The sequence below is a fragment of the Halichoerus grypus genome, chromosome 6 (genome assembly GCF_964656455.1).
Source record: "Halichoerus grypus chromosome 6, mHalGry1.hap1.1, whole genome shotgun sequence".
In the NCBI taxonomy this organism is placed as follows: domain Eukaryota; kingdom Metazoa; phylum Chordata; class Mammalia; order Carnivora; family Phocidae; genus Halichoerus; species Halichoerus grypus.
Window position 1 is genome coordinate 60,410,163 of NC_135717.1, and position 24,623 is coordinate 60,434,785.

Here is a 24,623-nt window from a genome sequence, read left to right on the forward strand (position 1 = left end):
TTTGTTCTTTACATGTGTCCCCTCTTCATTTCAGGGAAGCATTAAGAAGGTAGGGGTCTAAGAACAGAGATGAGCAATTCTCAGGCATAACCACATCCTATTAGTCATTTGAGATTCACTATACATAATGAGATATTACTGATAGGAGAAGTTGTTACTATGAACAGTGTGGAGATTGAGAACCATTGATCTAGATCATTCTAGATCTAATTTCTTTTTAATCACAATGGACTTGATTTTCCTTCTTACTTGATATAGTTGAGGTATTCTGTATGTTTATACAATACATTGTTACATTCCAGGGTGCAACAAATGCTACTGTTTGTTCCTGTGCAGGAAGGAATTTGACTAATACTATATATCCTTGCTAAGTAGTTTAAGACAGGGGCGCCTGGGTGGCTCAGTCGTTAAGCGTCTGCCTTCAGCTCGGGTCATGATCCCAGGGTCCTGGGATCGAGCCCCACGTCGGGATCCCTGCTCATCAGGAAGCCTGCTTTTCCCTCTCCCACTCCCCCTGCTTGTGTTCCCTCTCTCGCTATGTCTCTCTCTGTCAAATAGATAAAATCTTTAAAAAAAAAAAAGTAGTTTAAGACATATATGATAGATAAGACAGTAAGACTTTTTCCGTTTCAAATCAGCCAAGCTATTTGTCTCTTGGATCACTCTTAAGTTTCTGGAAGATAGGCTTCAGAGACTCCTAAGTGATAAACACAGCAGTATATTAACATTTGGATGGTGAATCAGCCACTGGGGAGAAAAAGTAATTTTCAGTATGCATGTTAACTACTGCAAAGCAAAATGAATTTATGTGTCTCATTGAAACTGCAAGAGAGACAGAACCTGAAAACTGAAGGGATTAGTGTAAATGGAAATGAATTTATAAGAATTACTTTTAATTAAATGGTAATGCCATTAACAGTCTATTTAGAATGCTGCCTTTTTTTATTTTAGTGAAAACAAATTGGTAATGATTTTTAAATTTTCCATAGTTTTGTGGGTTTCTTTTTTTTTTTACTTTAACCCCCCCCTTTTTTTTTGGACTTTAACCCCCTATAGTGTCTTAAGTTTCTCAACTTATACCTGTCATGGTAGTTTTTAGAAACTGGTTATTAAAAATTAAAAATTAAAGTGTGTCTTTTCTTTAGACAGAGATGACAATTCTACACTAACAAAGCAGGAACTTAAATTTATAGGTATGTACCAAATTCAAGTATGGCTTTAAGGGTAATAGTGTTAAATTAATCCTAATGTAGCTTGGAAACCTCCCCATATAAAGCAATAGTAGGGATCTCTAGTCCCAAAAATGATAACTGAGAGGAATTCTCCATGATTCTGGATGGTTGGTGGGATGAACTGTTACCCTGTTCTTATTATTGTACTTGTTTGGATTTGTCATATTGCCTAAGATATGGTAGGGTGGGTTTTAGGATTTCTAAAATTATTTACCTGTCAGAGTCTAGATGCCTAGGTCTTTGATTTTTAAGACCACTTTTTACATCTGTGACCCTTCTCTCTCACTTAGGGAAAGAAGAATCTGAGACCATATTCTATGATTTATAATTTCTAATTCTGTATTTTTCAAATACTTCTGGATCAGTTGAGAGTGTGTGTATTCTGTATCCACTCTTAACCAGTTAATGTATGCATCTACTGCACCCCTTTCCCTCCCCTAAAAACCTCAGTTTCACATATTAATAAAACTAGTTTTGCAAGCTAGGAGTACCTGCACTATGGAACTTTTCCTTCTCAACAGTTTCTTAGCCTTTTTTTCATTTGAAAAGTATAAAGATCTTTCTGTATCTAAAATCATGGTCATTTACTTTGGGGAAATAATTGACTGCAAATGGATCCTTTCAGGAACATAAAATCTAACAGGAGGATAAATATGTATATAAATAATTTCAAGACATATAGTTATAACTTCTTTAATCTACAGTATAAAAAGAGTTCAAGGTCAGGGAAACTTACTTTTAGCTGAGGGAATGAGCTGTCAAGATAATGTAACATTTTACCTGATGCTTAAAGAAGGGTTAATGTGGAGCTATTTGGAGATAGGGATCAGGGCTAGACTCGCAGTCCCTGGAATACAAATAGCACAAGCAGTGACACATAGGTGTGTAAAGTGATGGTGATACTGATATTTGACATGAAATATATGAAAAATAATAGCCTTAGCTACTAGCCAAAGGAGTTGAAAATAGTTGGTAGTTGGGAAATACTTGGAGTTGGGGGAAAAAAATAAAACCTGTTGTTAAGGAAGATTCATCTGGCTGTAGCTTATAAGAATATTGAAAGGAGCTATAGAACAGAGAAACCAATTAGATTTTTGTTACAATCTAGCCGAATGTATTGAGGGTTTGAGTGAAGGTAATGGAAATCAGACTAGTAGGACATATATTACCCAAGAAGAACTGGTAGTAATTATCAATAAATTGAATGGCAGTAGCTGGGGAAGGTGGGTATTCATTTGCCAACAAGCTGTTGGGGTAGAGATGTTTAGTGTGCAAATGAATAGATGAGGTTAGAGTTTGGGCATGAAGGAGACTTGGAAGTAAATCCATATAGGGGGTAAAATAAACTGTGAGGTTGGTCATGGCTAAGCAAGGTTGGAAGAGAAAACAAAGAGGTTGGATCAGGTTTATTTTAAGATAGAAAGTCTTAATAGGTGGAAAGGAGGACTCTGGAAAAATAGGTTAAGATGCAAGAGATGAGTATTTGATGAACCAAGGAAACTGGACAGATGAGGTGAACAAGTAGAAAAGTTTAACTTGAAGACAGAGGGAATCGCTGTGGAAACATTCAGCATAAAAGAAAAAAATTAGTCTGTTTAACCTCTGTAATTTGGGGTTAATGAATGTTTAAGTTAGTAGAAACTTTAGAAGTAGGTTTTCCCGCCAAAAGAAATGATTACTTTCAGGTGTACATTAATAACTTGAGTGTGCTGGGGTGCCTGGGTGGCTCAATTGCTAAGCGTCTGCCTTTGGCTCAGGTCATGGTCCCAGGGTCCTGGGATCGAGCCCCGCATCAGGTTCCCTGCTTGGCAGGAAACCTGCTTCTCCCTCTTCCACTTACCCTGCTTGTGTTCTCTCTCTCGCTGTCTCTCTCTCTCAAATAAATAAATAAAATCTTAAAAAAAAAATAACTTGAGTGTGTTTACAAAAGGGTTGTCCTGTGAGTGTACTTGAGAAAAACATTTTATTGATTACATAATAGTGATAAATAATGATGCCTATATATGTAAAAACTATGCTTCTGAAGTAGTTACTCTCTTTTGTAATGCTCAGTGTTTCCTGAGAAGTTATCTCCTTTCTCCTTGTATTCTTTATCAAGACTGTGTCTGTCTTTCATTCTGTTCTCTGCCTACTCCTAACTGAATCAGTCACCAAGTGGTACCTTCTAAATATTTTTTCTAATTAATTTGAAGGTTCCTAGACATGAATTTTTATATCTAGTTTATTATTTTCAAAATCCCACCTCACAGCTGTGGGTTGGCTCGGATCCTTATCGTCTTCTCTCACAGATTGTTGTATTAGTCTCCTTTTGGTTTTGTCAGTATACCTGGAGTTAATCAGGTGGACTGACTCAAGCCAGTATGGGAGAAGTGAAGAATGTCACTTAATCATTTGTGATTAAAACATTATTGTCAAGAATGCCAAATGTTGCTTATCTTATTCTTTCTTAAAGTAATCTTGGGAAAACAAGTTATAATTGGGAAGTTACTTGGTGAACCTGACATCAGAATATGGACAATTAGATCATGTTTAAAAATTACCATCTTGATAATGTTCTTTTTCTCTGTATAATGCAATTGATTGCTTTCTTAAGTAGCTTCCTTTCACATTAATTTCTAGTCATGTGTTTGCAGAAGTTATGTCCCAAGTTACCTTGATGATTAAACCTACAGTTAGAGACCATGACTTACATAGTGAGCTGGTTCTATAGATGGCCAATATTACTTGTTTGACACTCAGAGGGTCATTTTATTTAAGGATCTCTGGATATGTATATGTGCCTATTCCTGACAGAACAGTATTTTTATATAATAACAGCTAGGTATTTACCGTTACGCTTCTCAGACTCTTTGTCATTCATTATGCTTGTAATATTTGGAGCAACTAATATTTTCATTCAAAAGGTATATGAAAAACTTATATTCAAAGTTGTTTCTGGGTGTGTCAAGATTTAGGAGACCAGAAATATTTTTTTAAAGATTTTATTTATTTATGTGAGAGTGAGCGAGAGAGAAAGAGAACACACAGAGGGAGAGGGAGAAGCAGACTCCCCGCTGAGCAAGGAGCCCGATGCAGGGCACATCCCAGGTCCCTGGGATCATGACCTGAGCCGAAGGCAGACACTTAACTGACTGAGCCACCCAGGTGCCCAAGACCAGAAATATTTAATTCATGTTGGCAGTAATAGAAAATCTGATTTTCTACCCGGATCAGTCCTAAAGAAACTATGGAGAGAAGGTAAATCCGTATAATGAACGTATAAAAGATATGAGGGAAGATAATAATAACTTGAAACAAAGAAAATATTTAAAAGAAATAAGTAGAATTTTAGATATGGAAAAGTGTAATTGTCAAAGAACACAATAGATGGGATAAATAACAGTGGATACAGTGAGGAACAAAATAATAAATGGGTTTTATACATGTTTAAAATAAAAATGATAGGGAGGATAGAAGTAGATTCCAGAAAATAGGAACCCCAAAAAGGGAGAGAGAAAAATGGAGAGGAGGAAATAATCTGAAGAAATAAGGAAGAAATTTCTTCCCTAAAAAAAGATGAGCGATCTTAGCTTGAAGTGGTCAGAGAAAAAGAGTGAAGGAAAAATCCTCATCTAGACGCGTTATAGGGGACATTTTAAAATATCAAAGACAGGGAAAGAATTCTAAAACATAGACTAGTAAGATGAAGTCTTTCTTGGGGAGAGATCTGTAAGGACTATATAGAAATAAGTTCAGTTCTAAGGAGGTGTGGTACAACATATTAAAAGACTAGATTTAACAGAGGTAATTTTTATAGCAAAAAAAAAAAAATTGGAAGTAGTGGAAATATAAAGATTACAGTTCTATTTTTTTTTTTAAGATTTTATTTATTTATTTGACAGACAGCTAGAGAGGGAACACAAGCAGGGGGAGTGGGAGAGGGAGAAGCAGGCTTCCCGCCGAGCAGGGAGCCTGATGCGGGGCTCGATCCCAGAACCCTGGGATCATGACCTGAGCCGAAGGCAGATGCTCAACAACTGAGCCACCTAGGCGCCCCTTCAGTCCTATTTCCTGTAGCATCTCCTGGATTCAATTATCAAATGATATTTAGGTAGCTTACCTAGCAACTTGGAAATATATCTGTGATACATTTTCCCTGACACCAAACCCAGAACAACAAATTATATAATGCCTAAAATAATATATACATGGTTCAAAGGATTATCAATTTCTTACATTCTGTTTTCATGGTGCTCAGATTCTATTGGAAGAGTCAGAAATATAAATGAATAACTGCAGAATAAAATGTTAGACAAATTATCATGGTGGTTATGTTAAAATAATAGGTTTGAGAGTAGTTTTTTCCTTCATTTTTTGATTGTGGTCATTACTTACATGTTTTTATTTAAATCATAGAAAACCTTTAATGATGAATGGCAAATTGTTTTAATAGCTGCCACACCTAATAAGATTATATTCTTCATTTTAATTGGCAGTTTTTTCCTACTAAACCTTCCTTTTAATTTCCTTAAGAAACGGGGGAAAAAATCATTGTGTAATGAACTTGATGATGTTTGTCATCAGGCTTATGATTGATATTTTAGGTAAGTCTCATTTCTTCTCCTTCATTAACCTGACCACCTATATTTCTATACTTCATCTGAGCTAAGTGTTTCTAGAGAAAAAAATTCACACCATGTACACATTCGTATCATTATAGATTCGTGATACTAGCCTTGACTGACATTTAAATTGCTTGGCAATGTTAATATACATCTCTAAGTTCTCTTACTTTTCGCTATGAGTGTTTATTTTTTTTTTTTTTTAAAGATTTTATTTATTTATTTGACAGAGAGAGACACAGCGAGAAAGAGAGCACAAGCAGGGGGAGTGGGAGAGGGAGAAGCAGGCTTCCCGCCGAGCAGGGAGCCCGATGCGGGGCTCGATCCCAGGACCCTGGGATCATGACCTGAGCTGAAGGCAGACGCTTAACGACTGAGCCACCCAGGCGCCCCATGAGTGTTTATTTTTTTAAACTTTTACTGCCTGTGAAAATTTCATCTTTTCATCACCCAATTCTGCAAACCTGCTTGGTTTGTATCCATCCTCTTTTCTTTCTCTCCAGTCCTGCTTGCAATCCAGGGCTAGTCTTGTGGATCTCACCATTCTGTGCCCTCTCAGAGACCTTGTCATTTTAGTTGCCTTATCCCCTCACCATCACTTTTCTTTGCTCATCTACATCTAAACATGCTCTAGTGTCTCTCCTCTTGAAAAAGCACAAAAGAACCCAAACCTTCCTTTAATCCCACATTCCTATTCATGTACCTACCCCTCGAACTGTTCTGCCTCCACTCATTTAAGATTTTCTCTTTGTTTTGGGTGATATGTCTAGATGTGACTTTTATTCTTCTTAGGACCTCTTTGTTTCCTGATTGAGAGAATTCATGTCCTTCATCAATTCTGGACACAACTGAAGCCATTATATTTTAAAATATTGATTCTTCCTATTCTTTCTGTTCTTCAGTGATTTTTGTTAGACATATTTGGACTTTCATTCTGTCCTTCATGTCCCTTAATCTTTCTTTTTATAATTTCCATTTCTTAATATCTCTGTCTATATCTGGGTAATTTCTTTTGATTTTTTTGTGTTCACTCATCATTTCTTTAGCTCCATATTAATTTATCATTTTCCCTGCCTAATGAGTAAAGATTTTTAGTGAACGTGTTTTTCAATTTTGTTTTTTTTTTTTTAAGATTTTATTTATTTATTTGACAGAGACACAGTGAGAGAGGGAACACGAGCACGGGGAGTGGGAGAGTGAGAAGCAGGCTTCCCGCTGAGCAGGGAGCCCGATGCGGTGCTCAATCCCAGGACCTTGGGACCATGACCTGAGCCGAAGGCAGACGCTTAATGACTGAGCCACCCAAGCGCCCCGTGTTTTTTAGTTTTTGGAATTCTTTGTGTTCCTTTCTGAAATGGACCTGGTCTGGTTTTGTTTTTCTTTTTCTTTCTTGTTTTTAAGAACATGTAGCCCTTTTCTCATATCTAAAAGTATTTTTATTTTGAAACAGTCTTAAACTTATAGAGAACTGTATCTGCCTAAACCATATGAGACTAAGTTGCAGATAGAGTGCCATTTTCAGCCCTGAACACTTAAGTAGTCTTTATAAACAAGGACATTTTCCTATAAAATCACAGTATGATGATCAAAAATAGGAAATTAACATTACCATGTTACTACCATCTACTCTTCAGATGCTGTTCAAATTTTGACAGTTGTCTCAAAATTTAATAGGGTGTTATTTTTGGATTTGGTTAAATTTTTTTCTCATTATTAGGGTCATGTTATGTTGTCTTGGAGCAGGATATCATATACATGATCTTTCCAATGCATGTATCAGATGGCACATAATCAGGCCTTTCTAATGAAGAAGTTTTCTTTTCCCCTTTATAATTAGTATGTATTGTGGAATTAACTGTGAGACTATATAAATATCCCATTCCTCATGAGACTTTCAGTTTCTATCATTATGGACTTACAGATTTGTGTGGGTTATGCTATATTTATTGTGATGCTCGGGTTGTTCACAGGTTAGCTAGTAGGAGCCCCTTTAAGCTGGCACACTGTGTCCTTTTGACATATCCCCATTATTCTTTGAACACTTCCTGTTTTTCTGGCATTACTAGTATATTAGTTTTCTATTGCTGCCATAACAAATTGACACAAAATTAGCAACTTAAAAGCACTCAAATTTATTAGCACACAGTCAGAAGTCTGGTTGGGTTAACTGGTTTCTCTGCTTAGGGTCTCACAAGGCTAAAACCAAGGTGTTGGCTCCCTGGGCTCTTACTATTAGGAGACTCTGGGATTAATTCACTTCCAAGCTCTTTTAGGTTGTTGGCAGAACTCAGGTTGTTCCTTGCAGTTGCAGGACTGAGGTCATCATTTCCTTTCTGGCTGACAGCTGAGGGCCTCCCTTAGTTCCTTGAGGCTTCTATCCCATCTTTTCACATGTCCCTACGCCATAGAGGTAGCAAAGGTGAGTTGAATCCTTTGAACACTTAAGAGTCTTTCTGACTTCCCCTTCTGTTGGATCTCTCTTGTTTTCTCATCTCTTACATCTCTCACTGACGCTTGCCCTTCGTCTTCTGTTTTTATGGGTTCATGTGATTATACTGGGCCTACCTACATAATCCAAGATATTCCACCTATTTTAAGGTCAGCTAATCAGTACCTTAATTCAGTCTGCCAAGTTTTTCACAGTAGTACCTTGATTAGTGTTTGAATAATCAGGGGAAGGGAACCTTGGGTTTGGAGGGTGGACATCACTAGAATTCTGTTTACCACAGCAGGATATGCTAGGTTCCTCTTTTTTATATAGACTGTTGTTTCTTTCTTACACTTTTGATTCCTCTGCTTAGGTTCTTAATCATTTAAAACATTTATCTCATAATCTTTATTTGCTCTATTTTCTAAGGTTCTGGGAAATAATGTTTGTGTCTGCTAATTTGTGATGAAGGGGATCGTTTTCTTCTGTGTTTTCCAATTTTGGATTGTGAACTCATTTTATAGCCTGGGTTAAGGATATATCCCTTCTTGGGATTTATCAGACCAGGCACATATGTAAATTCAAACTCAAAACCTATTTGAAGGCAAGGCTGTGGCTTATAAATTCTTTTTTTTTTTTTTTTTTAAGATTTTATATATTTATTTCACAGAGAGATAGCGACAGCAGGAACACAAGCAGGGGGAGTGGGAGAAGGAGAAGCAGGCTTCCCGCCGAGCAGGGAGCCCGATGTGGGGCTTGATCCCAGGACCCTGGGATCATGACCTGAGCAGAAGGCAGATGCTTAACAACTGAGCCACCCAGGCGCCCAAAGATGTATTTTATTTTTTTTTTAGAGAGGGGGGAGGGGCAGAGGGAGAAGGAGAGAGAATCTTCAAGCAGACTCCCCGCTGAGTTCAAATCCTGAGGCGGGGCTCGATCCCAGGACCATGAGATCATGACCTGAGCTGAAATCGAGAGTCAGCCACTTAACCTACTGTGTGGCTTATAAATTCTGAGGGCAGGCTTTTCATCCCCTATCCAGAGCTCAAATCTAATTGGACAGACTTCCTTGTCCTTTCCCTATGTTGTGCTTTTTATGTTCTGTGTTTTGTAGGGTTTTGGTGGGGGGTGCAGGGCCAAGGGCTGGTCTGTCTTTTCCCAAAAATGTAGCTCTTGGAAAGTCTATATAAACAAGGTCTTACCAGTTTTAATTTTTCATCTATTGGAGGCTCAAGGTGTCCTCTCTTTTCCTTGTGGACATTAGAGCCAAAGCTCCTAGGTTACTGACACAGGTTGGCTCCTCTAGGGCAACCCGTTTTTTGTTTTTGTTTTTGTTTTTTTAAAAGATTTTATTTATTCGACAGAGACACAGTGAGAGAGGGAACACAAGTAGGGGAAGTGGGAAAGGGAGAAGCAGGCTTCCTGCCCAGCAGAGAGCCCGATGTGGGGGCTTGATCCCAGGACCCTGGGATCATGACCTGAGCCAAAGGCAGATGCTTAACGACTGAGCCACCCAGGTGCCCCTAGGGCAACCTGTTAAAGCCTTTTCCTGTATATTCTGAAGGATTTCCCTTACTGTTCTCTTATGGGCTCAACTATTCATTTTTAGGTCATTTTAATTAGGGAGGTTTTTAGGTTGCCTGGTTGGCCTCATTGCCAGAAAAAGAAATTCTCCCATTGATTTATTTTTCAAACCACTTTATACTGACTCTGCAACCACTGCTGTACTCAGGCCAGAAATAGTTTTCACATTGCCAGATCTAGTGGATATTTTTCAGTCATTATCCTAGATGATGTCTTAGCATATTTGTTTTTGTTGAGGGCTTCCAGCTACTGGAAACTCCTTTCCTTTCCCTGTCCCTTCCTTTCAAGTCCCGTCCTGTCTTGTCCTTTCCTGTCCTCCTTCTTACCTCTTCTCTTCTAACATTATACTTGGTTGTCCTGTTGTTTTGACCATTTCTTACTAATTTTCTTTTGGTTTCTCCTTTATCCTAATTTAGTGTTGAAATTGCTTGGGGCTCAGTCCTGAGCCTCTCCTTTTCTCACTCCAAAATTCTCACCAAATTTAAATACTTAAAATCTTTTGTCCAAACTATTGCAGTAGCTACTTAAATAATCTCCCTGATTCCACTCTACCATTGTCTTTCAGGGCATTGTTTACATTGTATCCAAAATGATCTTTTAAAAATACAGTTCTGATCATGCCACTGTCTTGGTTAAAACACTTTAATGGCATTCCATTAGGTTGAAATTCAGAAGTCCTTTATCTCTATTACCTACCAGGTTCTCCATGAGCTGGCTCTTGGGCTGACTTCTGGCTTCATCTTAAGCATTTTATTTCTTTGCTTATTATACTACACTGGCTATATCAGTTAGGGTTCATTGTACGTAAGCCACAGAAGTGGATTCTGTCAAATTTAAGCAAAAAAGGAATTTATTGGATATGTTCAGTTATTTTAGAGAATTAAAGGAAAAATCCCATCCCAGACCTCTGAGAGGAGAGAAATAGCATAGATTCAAGGGCTAGGTAAACAAGAATTAATAGAATCCTAATATTACTACCATTAGACTAACAGGTCTGACCATTTTCTGCCCTTGTGTGTATGCCTTCAAGATTTAAATTCCCAGGAGAGACCATTTCAGCTTGGGTCACATATTTATCCCTGGGCTGAGAGTGTATGTAGTGGAGGAGAGGGGTATTTCCCCGATAGAAAATGGGATGTTATTTCAACACAAAATGGGAAAGAATTCTGGGCAGGTAAAAACAACAGAAATGGGTCTCTCTTCCTTTTAGTTTATGTGTTACTTCTTCACAGAGGCCTATTCTGCTAATCTTAATTAAGCTACCCCTTATATTCAGCACATTCTACTTTTTCATCATAGCATAGTATTTGTCTGATTATTTAATGTCTGGATCCTTCACTTTAAGAACCACTTTAAGAACCATAAATGCAAGGATGATACCTATTTTCTTTTTTGTAGTATCTTCATCTAATATTTTGTCTGGGTATATTAGGCATAAATATTTGTAGAATATTGTAAACCAGAGTCAACTATGCAATATTCAATTGATTATGTCAAAATAACATTAAGAAACATTTTTGAAGATTTTATAATGAAATAGGAAAACATGTTAAGTATAAAAGGATTAAAAATTTTTAATATACAGGCAGCTGTATAAAGCTAAACAAAACCATAAACTATATACCAAGAAGTTTGAGGATACATAAAAATGTCAACAGTGTTTGTGGGTGATTTTTTCCCCCTACTTTTCCATCTATTTAAGATTTTTAATAATTAGCATGTATTATTTTTATAGGTAAAGTCAAAAGAAACAATACAGAATTGTTCATATCTATGTAAAAATAGAGCAGCCTAAGAAATGGTTTTAATGCTTGCCTAAAGAGATTTAGAAACACCTATATTCCATCAAGATGGCCAAGAGTCTTAGGAGAGAAAGCTCTAACTTTTTCTAAATTTTATTTACCCTCTCAGAATAATGAATGTGTTAATCATATAGAGATATATTGGACAATCTAGAAAGGGAAGGCCAAAATAATCCTGTTATTTATTAGTCACCAAAGGAGAAGAAAATTAAGGCAACATTAACAATGGAATCTTTCTATTGTTGTATATATTATTCTATTTACTTCTTTTAACATTAATAGATATTCCTCCTTTATATTTTATAATATAGTTACTATTTATCAAATGCTTAATATGTGGTAGACAGTATGTTTCCAAATCCAGTGGGCATTTTCATTCTGTGTCTTAACTAGGCTTTCGGCATCATTTGATGCAGTTGATATGCCCTGTCTTTCTTTAGATTCTTTTCTCTGCTTCATTGACACTGAATTGGTTTTCTTCTTACCTCACTGATCTCAGTTTTCTTTGCAGGTTCTTCTTCCACACTAACCATCCTTGAAATGTTGGGGGTCTTCAGGACTTAGTCCTAGACCAACGTTTTTCTCTTTTACAAGCAAAAATGCACTCCTTCTGTTCCAGTTTTCACCACCTCAGTAAATGGCACTTCTAATCACTACCCAATTCATTCATAATATTTTCTTTATCTACCAAATGTAGCTTATCATCAAGTTGGGTTCATCTGACTTCTAGATGCACTTCAGATCCGTCTTTCTCCAAGCTTGTCCATAACACTACAGCCTTAGTCTTGAGGGACATAATCTTTCACCTAGATTGTGGAATAGCCTTCTAAATGACCTTTGTGTTTCCATTCTTCCTCTTTTCAATTCATTTACGACATGGCAGTTAGAGGGATGACCTTCTAAAAAACTGTCATGCTGTATTTGCCTTTGGTGTCTTCCCATTGATCTTAGTATAAATTTTAAACACCTCTCCATGGCTTGCAGGGTCCTGTGAGATCTGTTCCTTCCCTTCTCCAATTGGTTCTACCACTCTCTCCACTATGCTTTACCCATATTACCTATTTTTCTTTACTATTTTCATTGTTTTTTGAACAAGCTTTTCTACTTTACTCTTTTCACTTAACACCTACCTGTCTAAACTTTAGGTCTTGGCTTAAGTATCAAATTTTTTTTTTTTTTTCCCCAGACAGATATTTTCTGCTTCCTGATTTGTCACTTATGGTACTCTTTGTCTTTGATCATAGCATTTGTCACAATTTATAGTTAATGTTTGTTTTAAATGTTTGCCTCCCTAATTAACTTGTAAATTCTTGGAGAGCAGAGATGTTGTCTGTCTTGTTCCCCACTTTTATTCCTTGCTCCTAGCATATTGCCTATCTTCTAGTAAACACACAGTAAATATTGGATGGATGGATGAATCCATACATCATTGCTACCCTCTGTATCATTCTATATCTTTGTTCCTACCCTCTGTCCTGAACAGATGAATTTCAGGTATTTTCTTAGAGTTTATGCATTGCAGGATTCAGTTCTATTTAATTCAATGAATGGCACCTTGATTTGGATTAAGGTAACATAAAACTTGTGGAAGATGGAAATAGAGTGAGTTAAATAGAAGGCAGGTACAGAACAATCTAAGGAGGATTATTTACCTTTTAAATAAAGATCTAGAGATCTTACTAAACTATTTTTTCATGCTGCACCAATCATACCCTGAAGTATGAGGGAATTTAGGAGAGTCAGTGATTGTCATCTTCAAAAAAGATTTAGATATTTATACTGCCCTGCCTTCATAGGAAAAGAAACTTTTATTTGTTCTATTTATAGTAATAACCTGAGTTCCAGACACAGTTTCAGAGTATGATCACCACATTGCACATTTAGCTGTGTAGTTTTCCTGTTTACGCTCAAATGCAATATAAAAACAGATTTAAGTTTAGACATCGGGGGTCCTCATTCACCACAGTTTTTGCTTTTCAGTGTTACATGTATATATATTATTACATGTGGCAATGGTATTTTCAGTTTTGAAAGAGTATTAGTGACATTAGAGGACCTGATAATCATAATACTGTACATTCCTGACATGGATGTTCTCAAGTAAAAACCTTTAAGGTAGCTATTACTTGCTTTTATAGAGAAGAACAATATGGAGGCTCAGAAAGCTTAAGTAATTTGATTAACATCACATAGTTGGGAGAACCAGGATTTTTGTCTCAGTCAAAAACTTGTGCTGGTTCCCCCCAACCCCAAGCATGCTGTTTCCAGGTAACTTTTAGTTTTAAGAGTTGGAGATTCCATGTATGCTCTCCACCATCAAAAAATTAGATTATTAGATTATTCTACCTTTTAAGGTACTTTGCTGCAAAAGCTGAGTTCAAGTGTTGCTCTCTGGAACTCCTCCACCCCAGTTTCTTCCTCTGAACTTCAGTTGTCCTTCATGTCACATGTCCTTACCAGTATTTCCCTCCTGTATCATAGTAGCTTATGAATACTTACTAGCTCTGCTGTGAGACTTTGAAGGCAGAATTCCCTTCTTCGTTATCTTCAGTGCCTTTTTTTTTATAAGAACCTCAATAAATATTTATTGAATGAAATATGAGGTAATGAACTTTTTAAAAAATTTATTTTTCTCAGGTATATGTCCGTTATTTGGAATATAAGGTTTATAAATACTTGCTTCATTTACATGCTGTCTCTTTTCTGTCCTTCTCAGCCAAACTTCTTAAATGAGTTCATCTTGCCAAGATTCATTGTCTCATTTAGTGACTTCCCTTTTGTGGCCTGACCTTAAATGACCAGTGGAATTATTTGACCTCTTCTTTTGAAATTCTCTAAATGTTAGTTTCTGAGATTCTCTTAAGTTTTCTTATTTTGTTCTTTGTGGTCTTTGTCTTTTAAGTGGTAACATTCTGTAGGATTCTGTCTTTGATCCTCTTGATCATGCTGAAAACTTTCCCTAGGTGATCTTATTTTACCATTTCTTGGCTTTGACTAGCTTCTGCATCAGGAGTTGTAAATCACATATTTACAGGGGCCAGATAGGTAACATAAATGAGAGAAGAGGTGAAGAATAAGGAAAGACAGGACTCTGGGGGATTAAAGAATCTGTGTCGTGGCCAAAGCTCCAGCATATTGTTGCTATTTCAGAATATAGTATCCAGTATTGACAGAGCTTCTGTTTTTCAGGACAAATTAGAATTCACTTTTTTTTTTTTTTAGATTTTAGTTGTTTATTTGAGAGAGACAGATAGTGACAGAGATAGTGAGAAAGAGCACACATAGGGAGGAGAGGGAGAAGCAGGCTCCCACTGAGCAGGAAGCCCGACGTGGGGCTCAATCCCAGGACCCTGGAATTATGACCTGAGCCGAAGGCAGACGCTTAACCGACTGAGCCACCCAGGCGCCCCTAGAATTCACTTTTAAATGTGAAGTTTTGGGGCACCTGGGTGGCTCAGTCGGTTAACTGTCCGACTCTTGACCTCAGGGTCATGAGATCGAGCCCCACATTGGGCTCCCCACTCAGCGCGCTCAGCAGGGAGTCTGCTTGAGATTCTCTCTCTCTCTCTCTCTCTCTGCTCCCCCAGCTCTTGCACACGTGAGCTCTCTCTCTCAAAGAAATAAATCTTTAAAAAATATTTCTAAATTAACTTTTTTAAAAATGTGAAGTTTCAGTGTTTTGAAATATGAACTAATTTAAGATTTTAAACACAGGGCAGGCCAACAGAAAGCCTTTTTGAGTTTTCATGTTTATGTACACTAACTTTACTATTCTTCTGACTCCTGGATTTGTAGCTCCACACCTGAGTTTTCTGCTGAGCTTCAGGCTGATCCTGTTCTGTTCTAGACTATATAGGAGTTCTGTGTTCCACAGGCATCTCAAAGGCCATGATGATTAACCTGAACTTCAGACTTGTGTTAGGAAGTGGTTTCACTAGCTGTGATTATGAATCCTGATTCCACCATCTACTAGGTCACTAAGCAAATTAGTTCTTTAAACTTCTGTTTGCTCTTGTGTGAAATGGGAGTAATGTTTACCTCATTGGCCTATTACGCTAGCACGTGTATTTACAGGGGCCAGTATAGTAACTATACTACATATAGTAACCAAATGCTAGATGCTCCCAGGTGCTACTCCTGCTTCGGTGGGTGGTATCACCACCCCCACTTACTGGTACTTAAGAGTCATCCTTGACTCTTCTTTCTTATTTATTCTTCAGGTTCTATTAGTTACCAGTCCTATGAACTTTGCTTTTAGAATATCCCTTGACTACTATTACTTTAGTTTAATCTCTGTTTTTGCTCATCAGTAATATTGTAGCAACCCTTCAACAGCTTTCTCAGTCTCTAATAAAGCCCCTCCCCAATTTAGTCTCAGCCTTGTCTTGCTTAAACATCAGTCTGATCACACCAAGCTTCTGTTTACAATCCTTCAGTGGTTTCCTGTTGTCTCTAAATTTTTAATGTTTTGGCTTTCAATGTTCTTGATCTGATTCCTGCTTATTTTTTAGCCTCATTTCTTGTGTAAGCTACAGATGGTACTTACATGTTGTTATATTTCTTCCTCAAACCCCCCTTCACCTCAGTTCTATAGCTCCTTTAGAAATTAGCTTTAAAGGCATCCATCTCTTCCAGTAAGTTTTTTTGACCCTCATCCTCTCACCCCAGGTCTGGGTTAGGTACCCCTTTTTATGTGCTTAGGGAGCCCCTAAGGATGTCTCTATCATAGCACTCTTCACAGTCTTTTGTAATAGTCTCTTTTTTCCACTAAGCTTCTTGAAGGCAGAGACCACATATCTTGAATGGCTTTGTATCTCCAAGGCTTAGAATAATGTCTGGCAAACAGTGAGCTCTCAGATGTTTGCGAAATGGATGCATTTGTTGAATGAATAAATTATCTTTTTTTTCTGGAGAAATTGTAGATATAAAAAGGATCTTAGGACCCTCAATTATAGTTGTAAGGCCTTTAAAAATGTCCCAATTCCTTTATTTCCTTGTTTGAAGATTATGGGTGATTTTATTTATTATGAATCAATAACATTTATGTTGTTTAGAACAAAGTATAAATTGTACTATTAATGTAAATAGTTGTTGCCTTCAAGGGTTATGGTTTCTCAAAATTTTTTGATATTTTTTTTTATTGCAACCCACTTAGGTTCATTTTTTTCTTGCTTTCCTCTTGTTACAGTGTCGAGTTCTTAGGATCTTATTGTCTCCCACCCTCTGAGGAGCCTTGGTTTATATCAAGATTTCTCAGCCTCCACACTATTGACACTGTGAGCCAGATAATTCTTAGTTGTGAGGAGCTGTCATGTGCGTTTTAAGATGTTTAACATCATCCCAGGTTTCTACTGCTGTATGTCAGTAGTGCCCCCTAGTTTTGATGACTAAAAATGTCTTCAGACAATTGTCACAAGTCTCTGTGGAGCAGGATCATCCCTGATTGAGAACCCTGCTGGTCTATAGATCTTCCCATCTCTCACTTTTATCCTCAAAGAGCTTCTCCTCTGTGGAGCATATGAGTGTGATCTCCCATCTTTACAAAAAACAATGAACCAACCCACATACTTTTTTTTTTTTTTTTGGTTACTTCTCTTTCCTCTTAACTTTTATTCATCATCTCTGTCCTTCCTCTTCCCATCCACTTTTCAGAGTGAATTATTTCACTCTTTTCTCCCTTTCTTTCTGGCTTGTAACTCCATGGTGCCTCTGAAAATACTTTCAAGCCTTCCATCCTCTTTTCCTGAGTTCCTGGTAGTGAATGTTACCACCACCTAGTAGTCCACGTTGTCATCATCTCTTAATCCTCTGTCCTCCTCCATCCCTACCCTACTCACCCCATTCAGTCATAAAGTCTGTTCATTTTACCTTTGGAATATCTCTAGAATCCACTTACTGGTCTTTGAATCTCAAGTGTAGTGTATTGTAACCTGGGTGACCTTTCTGAAACCGTCTCTTCCCATTTCAGACCTTCTTAATCATCAGTTCTGGGGCTGTAGTATCTGCATTTTGAAAAGCCTACCAGGTGATTTTTACACAACTCTAATTGCTTCATTCTCCCATTTAAGAAATATTTCTTTGCCTTTAGGAATTCCTAAAACTCTCACTGTTATTTTTACAAGGCACTTCTTGATGTGATCCTAGTCTATTGGCAAAGCCATTTTTGTTACAAAAAATGACTTAGGTTCTTTTAAACAAGTGTTTTGTGATGAGTCAGTGTTTAGTCATTTAGTTATTGATACATTATTTATGACCGCCAATAAAATTTATCATTGAGGGGAGAGATAATAATATATTATTTCTGTGATTTTTAAAGGAGGAAATGTGGGTCTTCTAACTTAATGATTAATATTTATGTGTCTATGCAAATTTGGCGGCTAAGTTATAAAATATTTAAATAATTTTGTTTTCTTGCAGGTATTTATAACAGCAATGATGTAGCAGTATCATTTCCAAATGTAGTATCTGGCTCAGGATCTAGTACTCCTGTCTCCAGTTCTCATTTACCTCAGCAGTCTTCTGGGCATTTGCAACAAGTGGGAGCTCTCTCCCCATCAGCGGCATCATCTGCAGCCCCTGCTGTTGCTACAACTCAGGTAAATTATTACAATGCTATAAAGTAATCTATAGGTGGATTTGTCATTTTGAAAGTGAGTTTGATTGGAGAAGAAATCAAATAGGGCTTCCTACGGGAATTTATAAAATATCTCCATTTGTTGTGACATATTAGTGGAAATAATAGACATTTTTACATGATATTCATGAGAGAGGATAAAGGAATACATTGTCATTAACTGATCTTTTTCAGTTTCTGAGTTTCTAATTTTGTCCTAATGTTGTAAACTAGTAATTTGGTGCGAACTTTTATTCTTTTTAAAAAGTAAGACTTAGTGGGGTGACTGGTTGGCTCAGTCGGTAGAGCATGTGACTCTTGATCTCAGGGTTGTGGGTTTGAGGCTCAAGTTGGGTATAGAAATCACTTAAAAATAAAATCTTTAAAAGTAAAAAAAAAATAAGAAGTAGGACTTAGAAAGTATCCAATTTTGGACTTTTGTGGTTTAAAACATTCCTTTTATAATTTTAAAAATCACAGAAATAATATATTATTATCTGCTGTCTAAATTTTCAAAAACTGGTATAAGAGAATGATGGGATAAAGAGTGATTGACAAGTACTGTATTGTTTTCCTCCTAGTGGGAGAGAAAGAATGTACATAAATATTGTAAATAAGTGACTGTGTTGGTGATGGTGCATTTATCCCTTTCCTTTCCTTTATTTATTTATTTATTTTTTATTTTTTTTAAAGATTTTATTTATTTATTTGACAGAGAGAGACACAGCGAGAGAGGGAACACAAGCAGGGGGAGTGGGAGAGGGAGAAGCAGGTTTCCCGCAGAGCAGGGAGCCCAATGTGGGACTCGATCCCAGGACCCTGGGATCATGACCTGAGCCGAAGGCAGTCGCTTAACCGACTGAGCCACCCAGGCGCCCCCCTTTCCTTTACTTTAGATCTATAAAGTTACTAGTCTTCAGGAATCCTTTCAAAGCAAGAGTCAAATCAGAAAAATCGTAATCTTGCATTATACAAATAGGACAGTAAGTAGGCAAAGCTGCAAACACACACACATACATACACACACTTTGCCAAAGGTAATAATTTAAAATTCCTTAAGGATGTATTTTTTATTTGTTTAGAATTCTTTATAATTTTACTTCAATTTTATCCAAAGCTCTATTAATAAGCCTCTTAGTGTTTGGAGAAATTTTTTTAAGATTTCATTCATTTATTTATTTGAGAGAGAGAGAGAGAGCGCATGCAAGCAGGGGGAGGGTGAGAGACAGGCAAACTCCACACTGAGCACGGAGCCTGTCGCGGGGCTCGATCTCACTACCCATGAGATCATGACCTGCGCCAAAATCCAGAGTCAGACGCTTAGCCACTCAGGTGCCCCAGGAGAAATTTATAACAAAGACAAATGTCTAATTACAAACAATTAGTTAAGTAGGTTGTTTGTAAGTTGCTGTAAATTTATGCTTTATGCTATATGTTCATAATTTTCGTTGTACAGGCCTTTAGAATATATACACACTTTTTAGTATTTTCTGTAAGCTGTACATCAGAGCGCAGCATTAGTTATTTTTAAAGTATGTAATGGTGCAGGGCAAGCAGTCACCATTATAATTAGGTCAGGTATTGGAATAAACAGACAGTTCGGCATAGAAAACCAATGGCATGATTAGTGGTATCACGTTTGAATATGAAAGTTAACTATGTGGTGAACCTCTCAGCCTGAATAAGGGGAGTTTGACTAATTTAGGAGAGTTTTTTGTAGCTCATTTCACTAGCCTTGGTGAGGTAGCCAGCATACCAGGGGTGTGGGGTTAGAGAGGGTGAAAGGATAAATGAGAGAATGGTTCTTGTAAATAGTTTCATGTCTTTTAATTAAATGTAGCCATATGCTGTTGATAGCTTTCTATCCTTGGACAAAGTCTCACATGAACATTTTCAGTGTGCATTTTTCTTTTCTTTCTTTATAAAAGTCTGTTTTAATTACTCTCTGGTTAATTCCAGGCTGAATTAAGCAAAAATCTCATTTCTTCTCATTCATAATGTTTGTGGTTTTGGGGGTTGGCATTAGGGAGGTAGATGGGGGAAGTGGTGGTAAAGAGAAATTTATAGCTAGAGGGAAAATTCCACTTAACATATGACTCAACTGAAGAACAAAGAAATCATAGTTGCAAGTAATCCAGGATTCAGTCCAATTAAAATCCTTACTGTTTATCCTCTTTCCATGTTTCAGTAAGATGGGTCTCTTATAAATATGATCATCTAGTTAGACTCAAATGCTGCATGCTGAGACAACTGCATGTATGATTCTGTCTAGCAGTAAATGCTTTCTGCCTTCAAGCTGAAGCTTATTTAGCCTGGCTTATCTGGTGCTGCTGTAGCAACCATCAGTCTCCAGGCAACTGAGGCACATTGACCTCTCAGTTGAACTGAGTGCAGAACTACTTCAATTTAGCTGCCTGAGACAATGGTATTGGTATTGAATGTGCAAAATGTGAATTTTCTAGGCAATGTGTGAGGGAAACGATACAAAAATATTTAGAATAAATTGAATGTTTAGATAGGATTCTTAAAATTGTGATGTACTTGGTAATTGAATCTTCTCTTCAAAATGACAAGTTTATTTCTGTTTAACTTTCATATAGGCTCTGTTTATTTTCAAATTGCACAAGTCATTGTGCTTAGATAATCAAATGGTAGTCTCTTATTTAGGGTTTCTTTATAGGTGGTTGATTAGCAATGCTGTAAGTGGGTTAATTAAAATTATCAATATTTAAAATGTAATTATAGACATCTTGTTACAATTATTAAGAAAACCATCACACCAGCAAGCAAATATTTAAAAAATATAAATCAGAGAATGGAAATGTTAAATTTGAATAATGTTTTGTCTCCCTTACTGTCCCCCCAAAAACTTAATGAAAGTAGTAGTTTTTTGTGACTGGCTTGGTGCCAGCAGGATGAAAATCCAGAGGTCATTCTTGATCTTTCTGGCCTTGGTTTTTTAAGTAAGATAGACAGGCCTCTTGTTGGACTTATTTGCTGTCTTAAGAATTGTTCCCTGGAAAGTGGTCAGGGAGGTAAGATCAGGAAGAGCTTAATAGAAATTAAAAACTGAGAACAGAATTGTGCTTTTAATGGGGGGGAAAAGGAGACACTTGTAAAATTGTAGGGAAAAAATTGATGCTTAGCAGCTCTAATTAGAAAAAACCTTGAAAAAATGTTTGATAACTTAGTTTCATGTTCTTCAGTGTTAAACCCTTTTATTTGATATATTTTTTTTAGAATAATTATTCTTTCACAGATAACAGCAATATAGTTAATAGTTTCTTAACATTATTAGAAGACAGAACTACTGTCCATGTGATTTTTTTTTTTTTTTAAATGATGTGCTCTGCCCTTGTGTCATGAGTAGAGGTATAAATTAGTTTCTGTAGGTGTATCATTAATTTTTCATTTTGCCTTTCCAATTCCACTCTGTCTCCTAGTTCTGCATTCATTCTGTTTGTCTTTTGGGAAAATTCAGGTGCTTTTGTTTGAAGGATGATTCCCTTAATAGAAGAATTTAAAACTGAAAGTAATGAAAAATGGTTGTATTACATTATTTTCTGCATTCTGGGTTTTGCTTTTGGGCACCGTCTTCATGTAGATAATCTGGTTCCTTGTTTACTCTGTTACTATTATAAAAAATAAATTTAAAAGTAATTTATTATTTTTTTTAAAAAAGATTTTATTTATTTATTTATTTGATAGAGCGAGAGAGCACAAGCAGGGGGAACAATAGAGGGAGAGGGAGAAGCAGGCTCCCCGCCAAGCAGGGAGCCCGATGCAGGGCTCGATCCCAGGACCCTGGGATCATGACCTGAGCCGAAGGCAGACGTTTAACCATCTGAGCCACCCAGGCGCCCCTAAAAGTAATTTAAATGAAGGAACTTTCAAGGTTTATTTATGTGATAATTAGTAATTGCAGGTGTTTAAGTATTTTTAATGTATAGTTAATTTGATGACTAATGTTTTGCACATTTCTGTGAGACTTTTACTTCAGTCAGTTTTGACTACTTCATTTTCCAATATGATAACTTTCGGCGGTGTGTGTGTGTGTGTGTGTGTGTGTGTGTGTGTGTGTGTGTAGGGCGTTGTCTTAGATGTAGTAGTCCTCAGGGGTGTGTGTGTGTGTGTGTGTGTAGGGCATTGTCTTAGATGTAGTAGTCCTCAACTGTGTGTGTGTGTGTGTGTGTGTGTGTGTGTAGGGCGTTGTCTTAGATGTAGTAGTCCTCAGGGGTGTGTGTGTGTGTGTGTGTGTAGGGCATTGTCTTAGATGTAGTAGTCCTCAACTGTGTGTGTGTGTGTGTGTGTGTGTGTGTGTGTGTGTGTAGGGCGTTGTCTTAGATGTAGTAGTCCTCAATTTCCTTTCAGATGATGTCTGTACTTCCATTCTATTTGAAAAAATGGTTCAGTTTCCCAGGCAGATAGACCTGACTTCAGAGGATCTCTGACTTGATTGGTCAGAATGAAAAGTTTCATCTTTTATGTTTTAAATAATTTCATAATGACTTGTAATTTTAAGGATGTTAACATTCTGAGCAAAATAAGTTTGTATGAGTGCTTTGTTTGTAATGTCACTTACTATTGGGTGATCAAGAGGTTAAGTAACTATGTAACATCACATGTCTAGTAAGTAAGTGGTGGAACTAAGTTTCGAAACAAGGCAGTCTGACTCTGGAGTCTGGTCTCTGGTTTACTAATCATTACTATAAAAATGAATTTCCCAGTGATGTGCCTGTGTGTCAAGAGGTATCTCTTTGAAAAACACTGTTAGGAATTTTACTGTGTCCATTTGTGTGACACAATGCCAAATAGCAGAAATTTGAGTCAGAAATCCTGTTTTCCAGGAGCATTGCTACTCACTAGTGTGACTGAGCAGATCTTTTTAATTTGTGGGTGTCAACTTATTGTGTGTGTAAAATCGAGTACTTTAAATACCTGTCCTACCTGCTATGAGGACCGGTATGTTACAAAGTTCAAATGAGAATAAGTACTTTGTAGACCATAAAGTACTTTGGATTTAATGGTTATTATACTGATGTTAAAATTATTATAGGACTCTTAGTTTCAGCTGTCACAGAAACAGCCTGTTTACCAGTGAGACAAATTGTACAGAAGCATTTCCCTTACTAAAAATAGTATTAAAAATTTTTCTGTTAAAATATATAATTCCATGTTAACATAGATAGATGAAATTTAGCCATTTTAGGTTCAGCTGTTGACTGAGGTCTTTCCAGTTCTTAAATTATTTCAATAGCTGCTTTGGTCCTAGGGGACTTAATTTTTTCCACAAAAGATGGGTGATATATTGATTAGGTATTAACCAATTAGGAAACCTGCTTAGGATTGGTTGGTTATTCTATACAGTTCTGTTGTCCAATCATGAGTGTTCAGTGGTGGTTTAACAACAATTTAATCCCTCCCACTACTTTATAGAAACTCAATTGTGGGGCATTTCAGCATTAGCCTAAACAATGGTTTTGAATACGTTAAGCTCCTAACAATTAGGGAGCAGTTTGGGGCATTGAATAATGTGGAATGATGCAATTGAACCTGACAGCTTTAACAGTCAGCCTACTCATGGGACCTGAAAGTTGTTCACACTTGGTTTCATCTCTCATCACACGCTGAGTATTAAAGCCTTACTGGTGGGAGCTGACACAGAAATGGGGTCTGTTATCAGAATATGTTTCATAGTGCAAAGTTTGAATTGAGTTGAAGAATATATGAAACTTTCCATTGTTCTCTAATTTTTCCTGGAAACTTTTCTAGTCAAATTGTGTTTGCAAATTGAAAAAATATATAAATTATCATTAAAATATTTGAATCCCTGCATTATATTTGCAGTATTGCTGTGTTATTATAGAATACATAGATTAAAATATCATTGCATAATGAGACATACTATCTAGTTTTTCTCAAGGAAATAGGTTTTAATCTTTGAAATATAGCTGTATTAATATCAAAATATAATTGATAAATGATATTCTCTAATGATGTTGATGGAAAATATGGAAGTCATAATAGTGTATGAAAGAATTTTTAAAATAAGCTAAAATTGAATGCTTACCATGTAGCAAGATCTCTTTATAAGCCCTATATACTAGCTCAGTTAATTCTCGCAGTATTCTTATGAGGTAGATGCTATTATTAGTTCCATTTTTACCCATGGGAATTGAAGACAGAGAGGGGGTTAGCACCTTGCCCGAGGTGAGAGAGCTTGATTTATGGCAGATACAGTGATGATGAAAAGTTTTTTCTTCTAAGAATATATATGAAACTGAAAATTTTAAAAGTAATATTCAGTTTAGTGAGTCTGACAAGATTTTGGAAGAATGTATTTTTAAATCATATGCAGGGTTG

At 36.7% G+C, this 24,623-nt stretch overlaps 1 protein-coding gene across 13 annotated transcripts in view; it reads left to right on the plus strand.

Annotated features, from left to right (window-relative positions):
- The window catches only part of MLLT10 (MLLT10 histone lysine methyltransferase DOT1L cofactor), a 224,957-nt gene that overhangs the window by 178,718 nt on the left and 21,616 nt on the right, over positions 1–24,623 (plus strand). For 9 of the 13 annotated variants that reach the window (XM_078075209.1, XM_078075205.1, XM_078075208.1 and 6 more), the window contains 2 exons: positions 1,146–1,193; positions 18,065–18,243. In XM_078075209.1, the coding sequence (XP_077931335.1) occupies positions 1,146–1,193; positions 18,065–18,243 (227 nt within the window). The remainder of the gene's footprint in view (positions 1–1,145; positions 1,194–18,064; positions 18,244–24,623) is intronic. The other 4 variants (XM_078075210.1, XM_078075211.1, XM_078075213.1 and 1 more) reach the window with 1 other exon arrangement.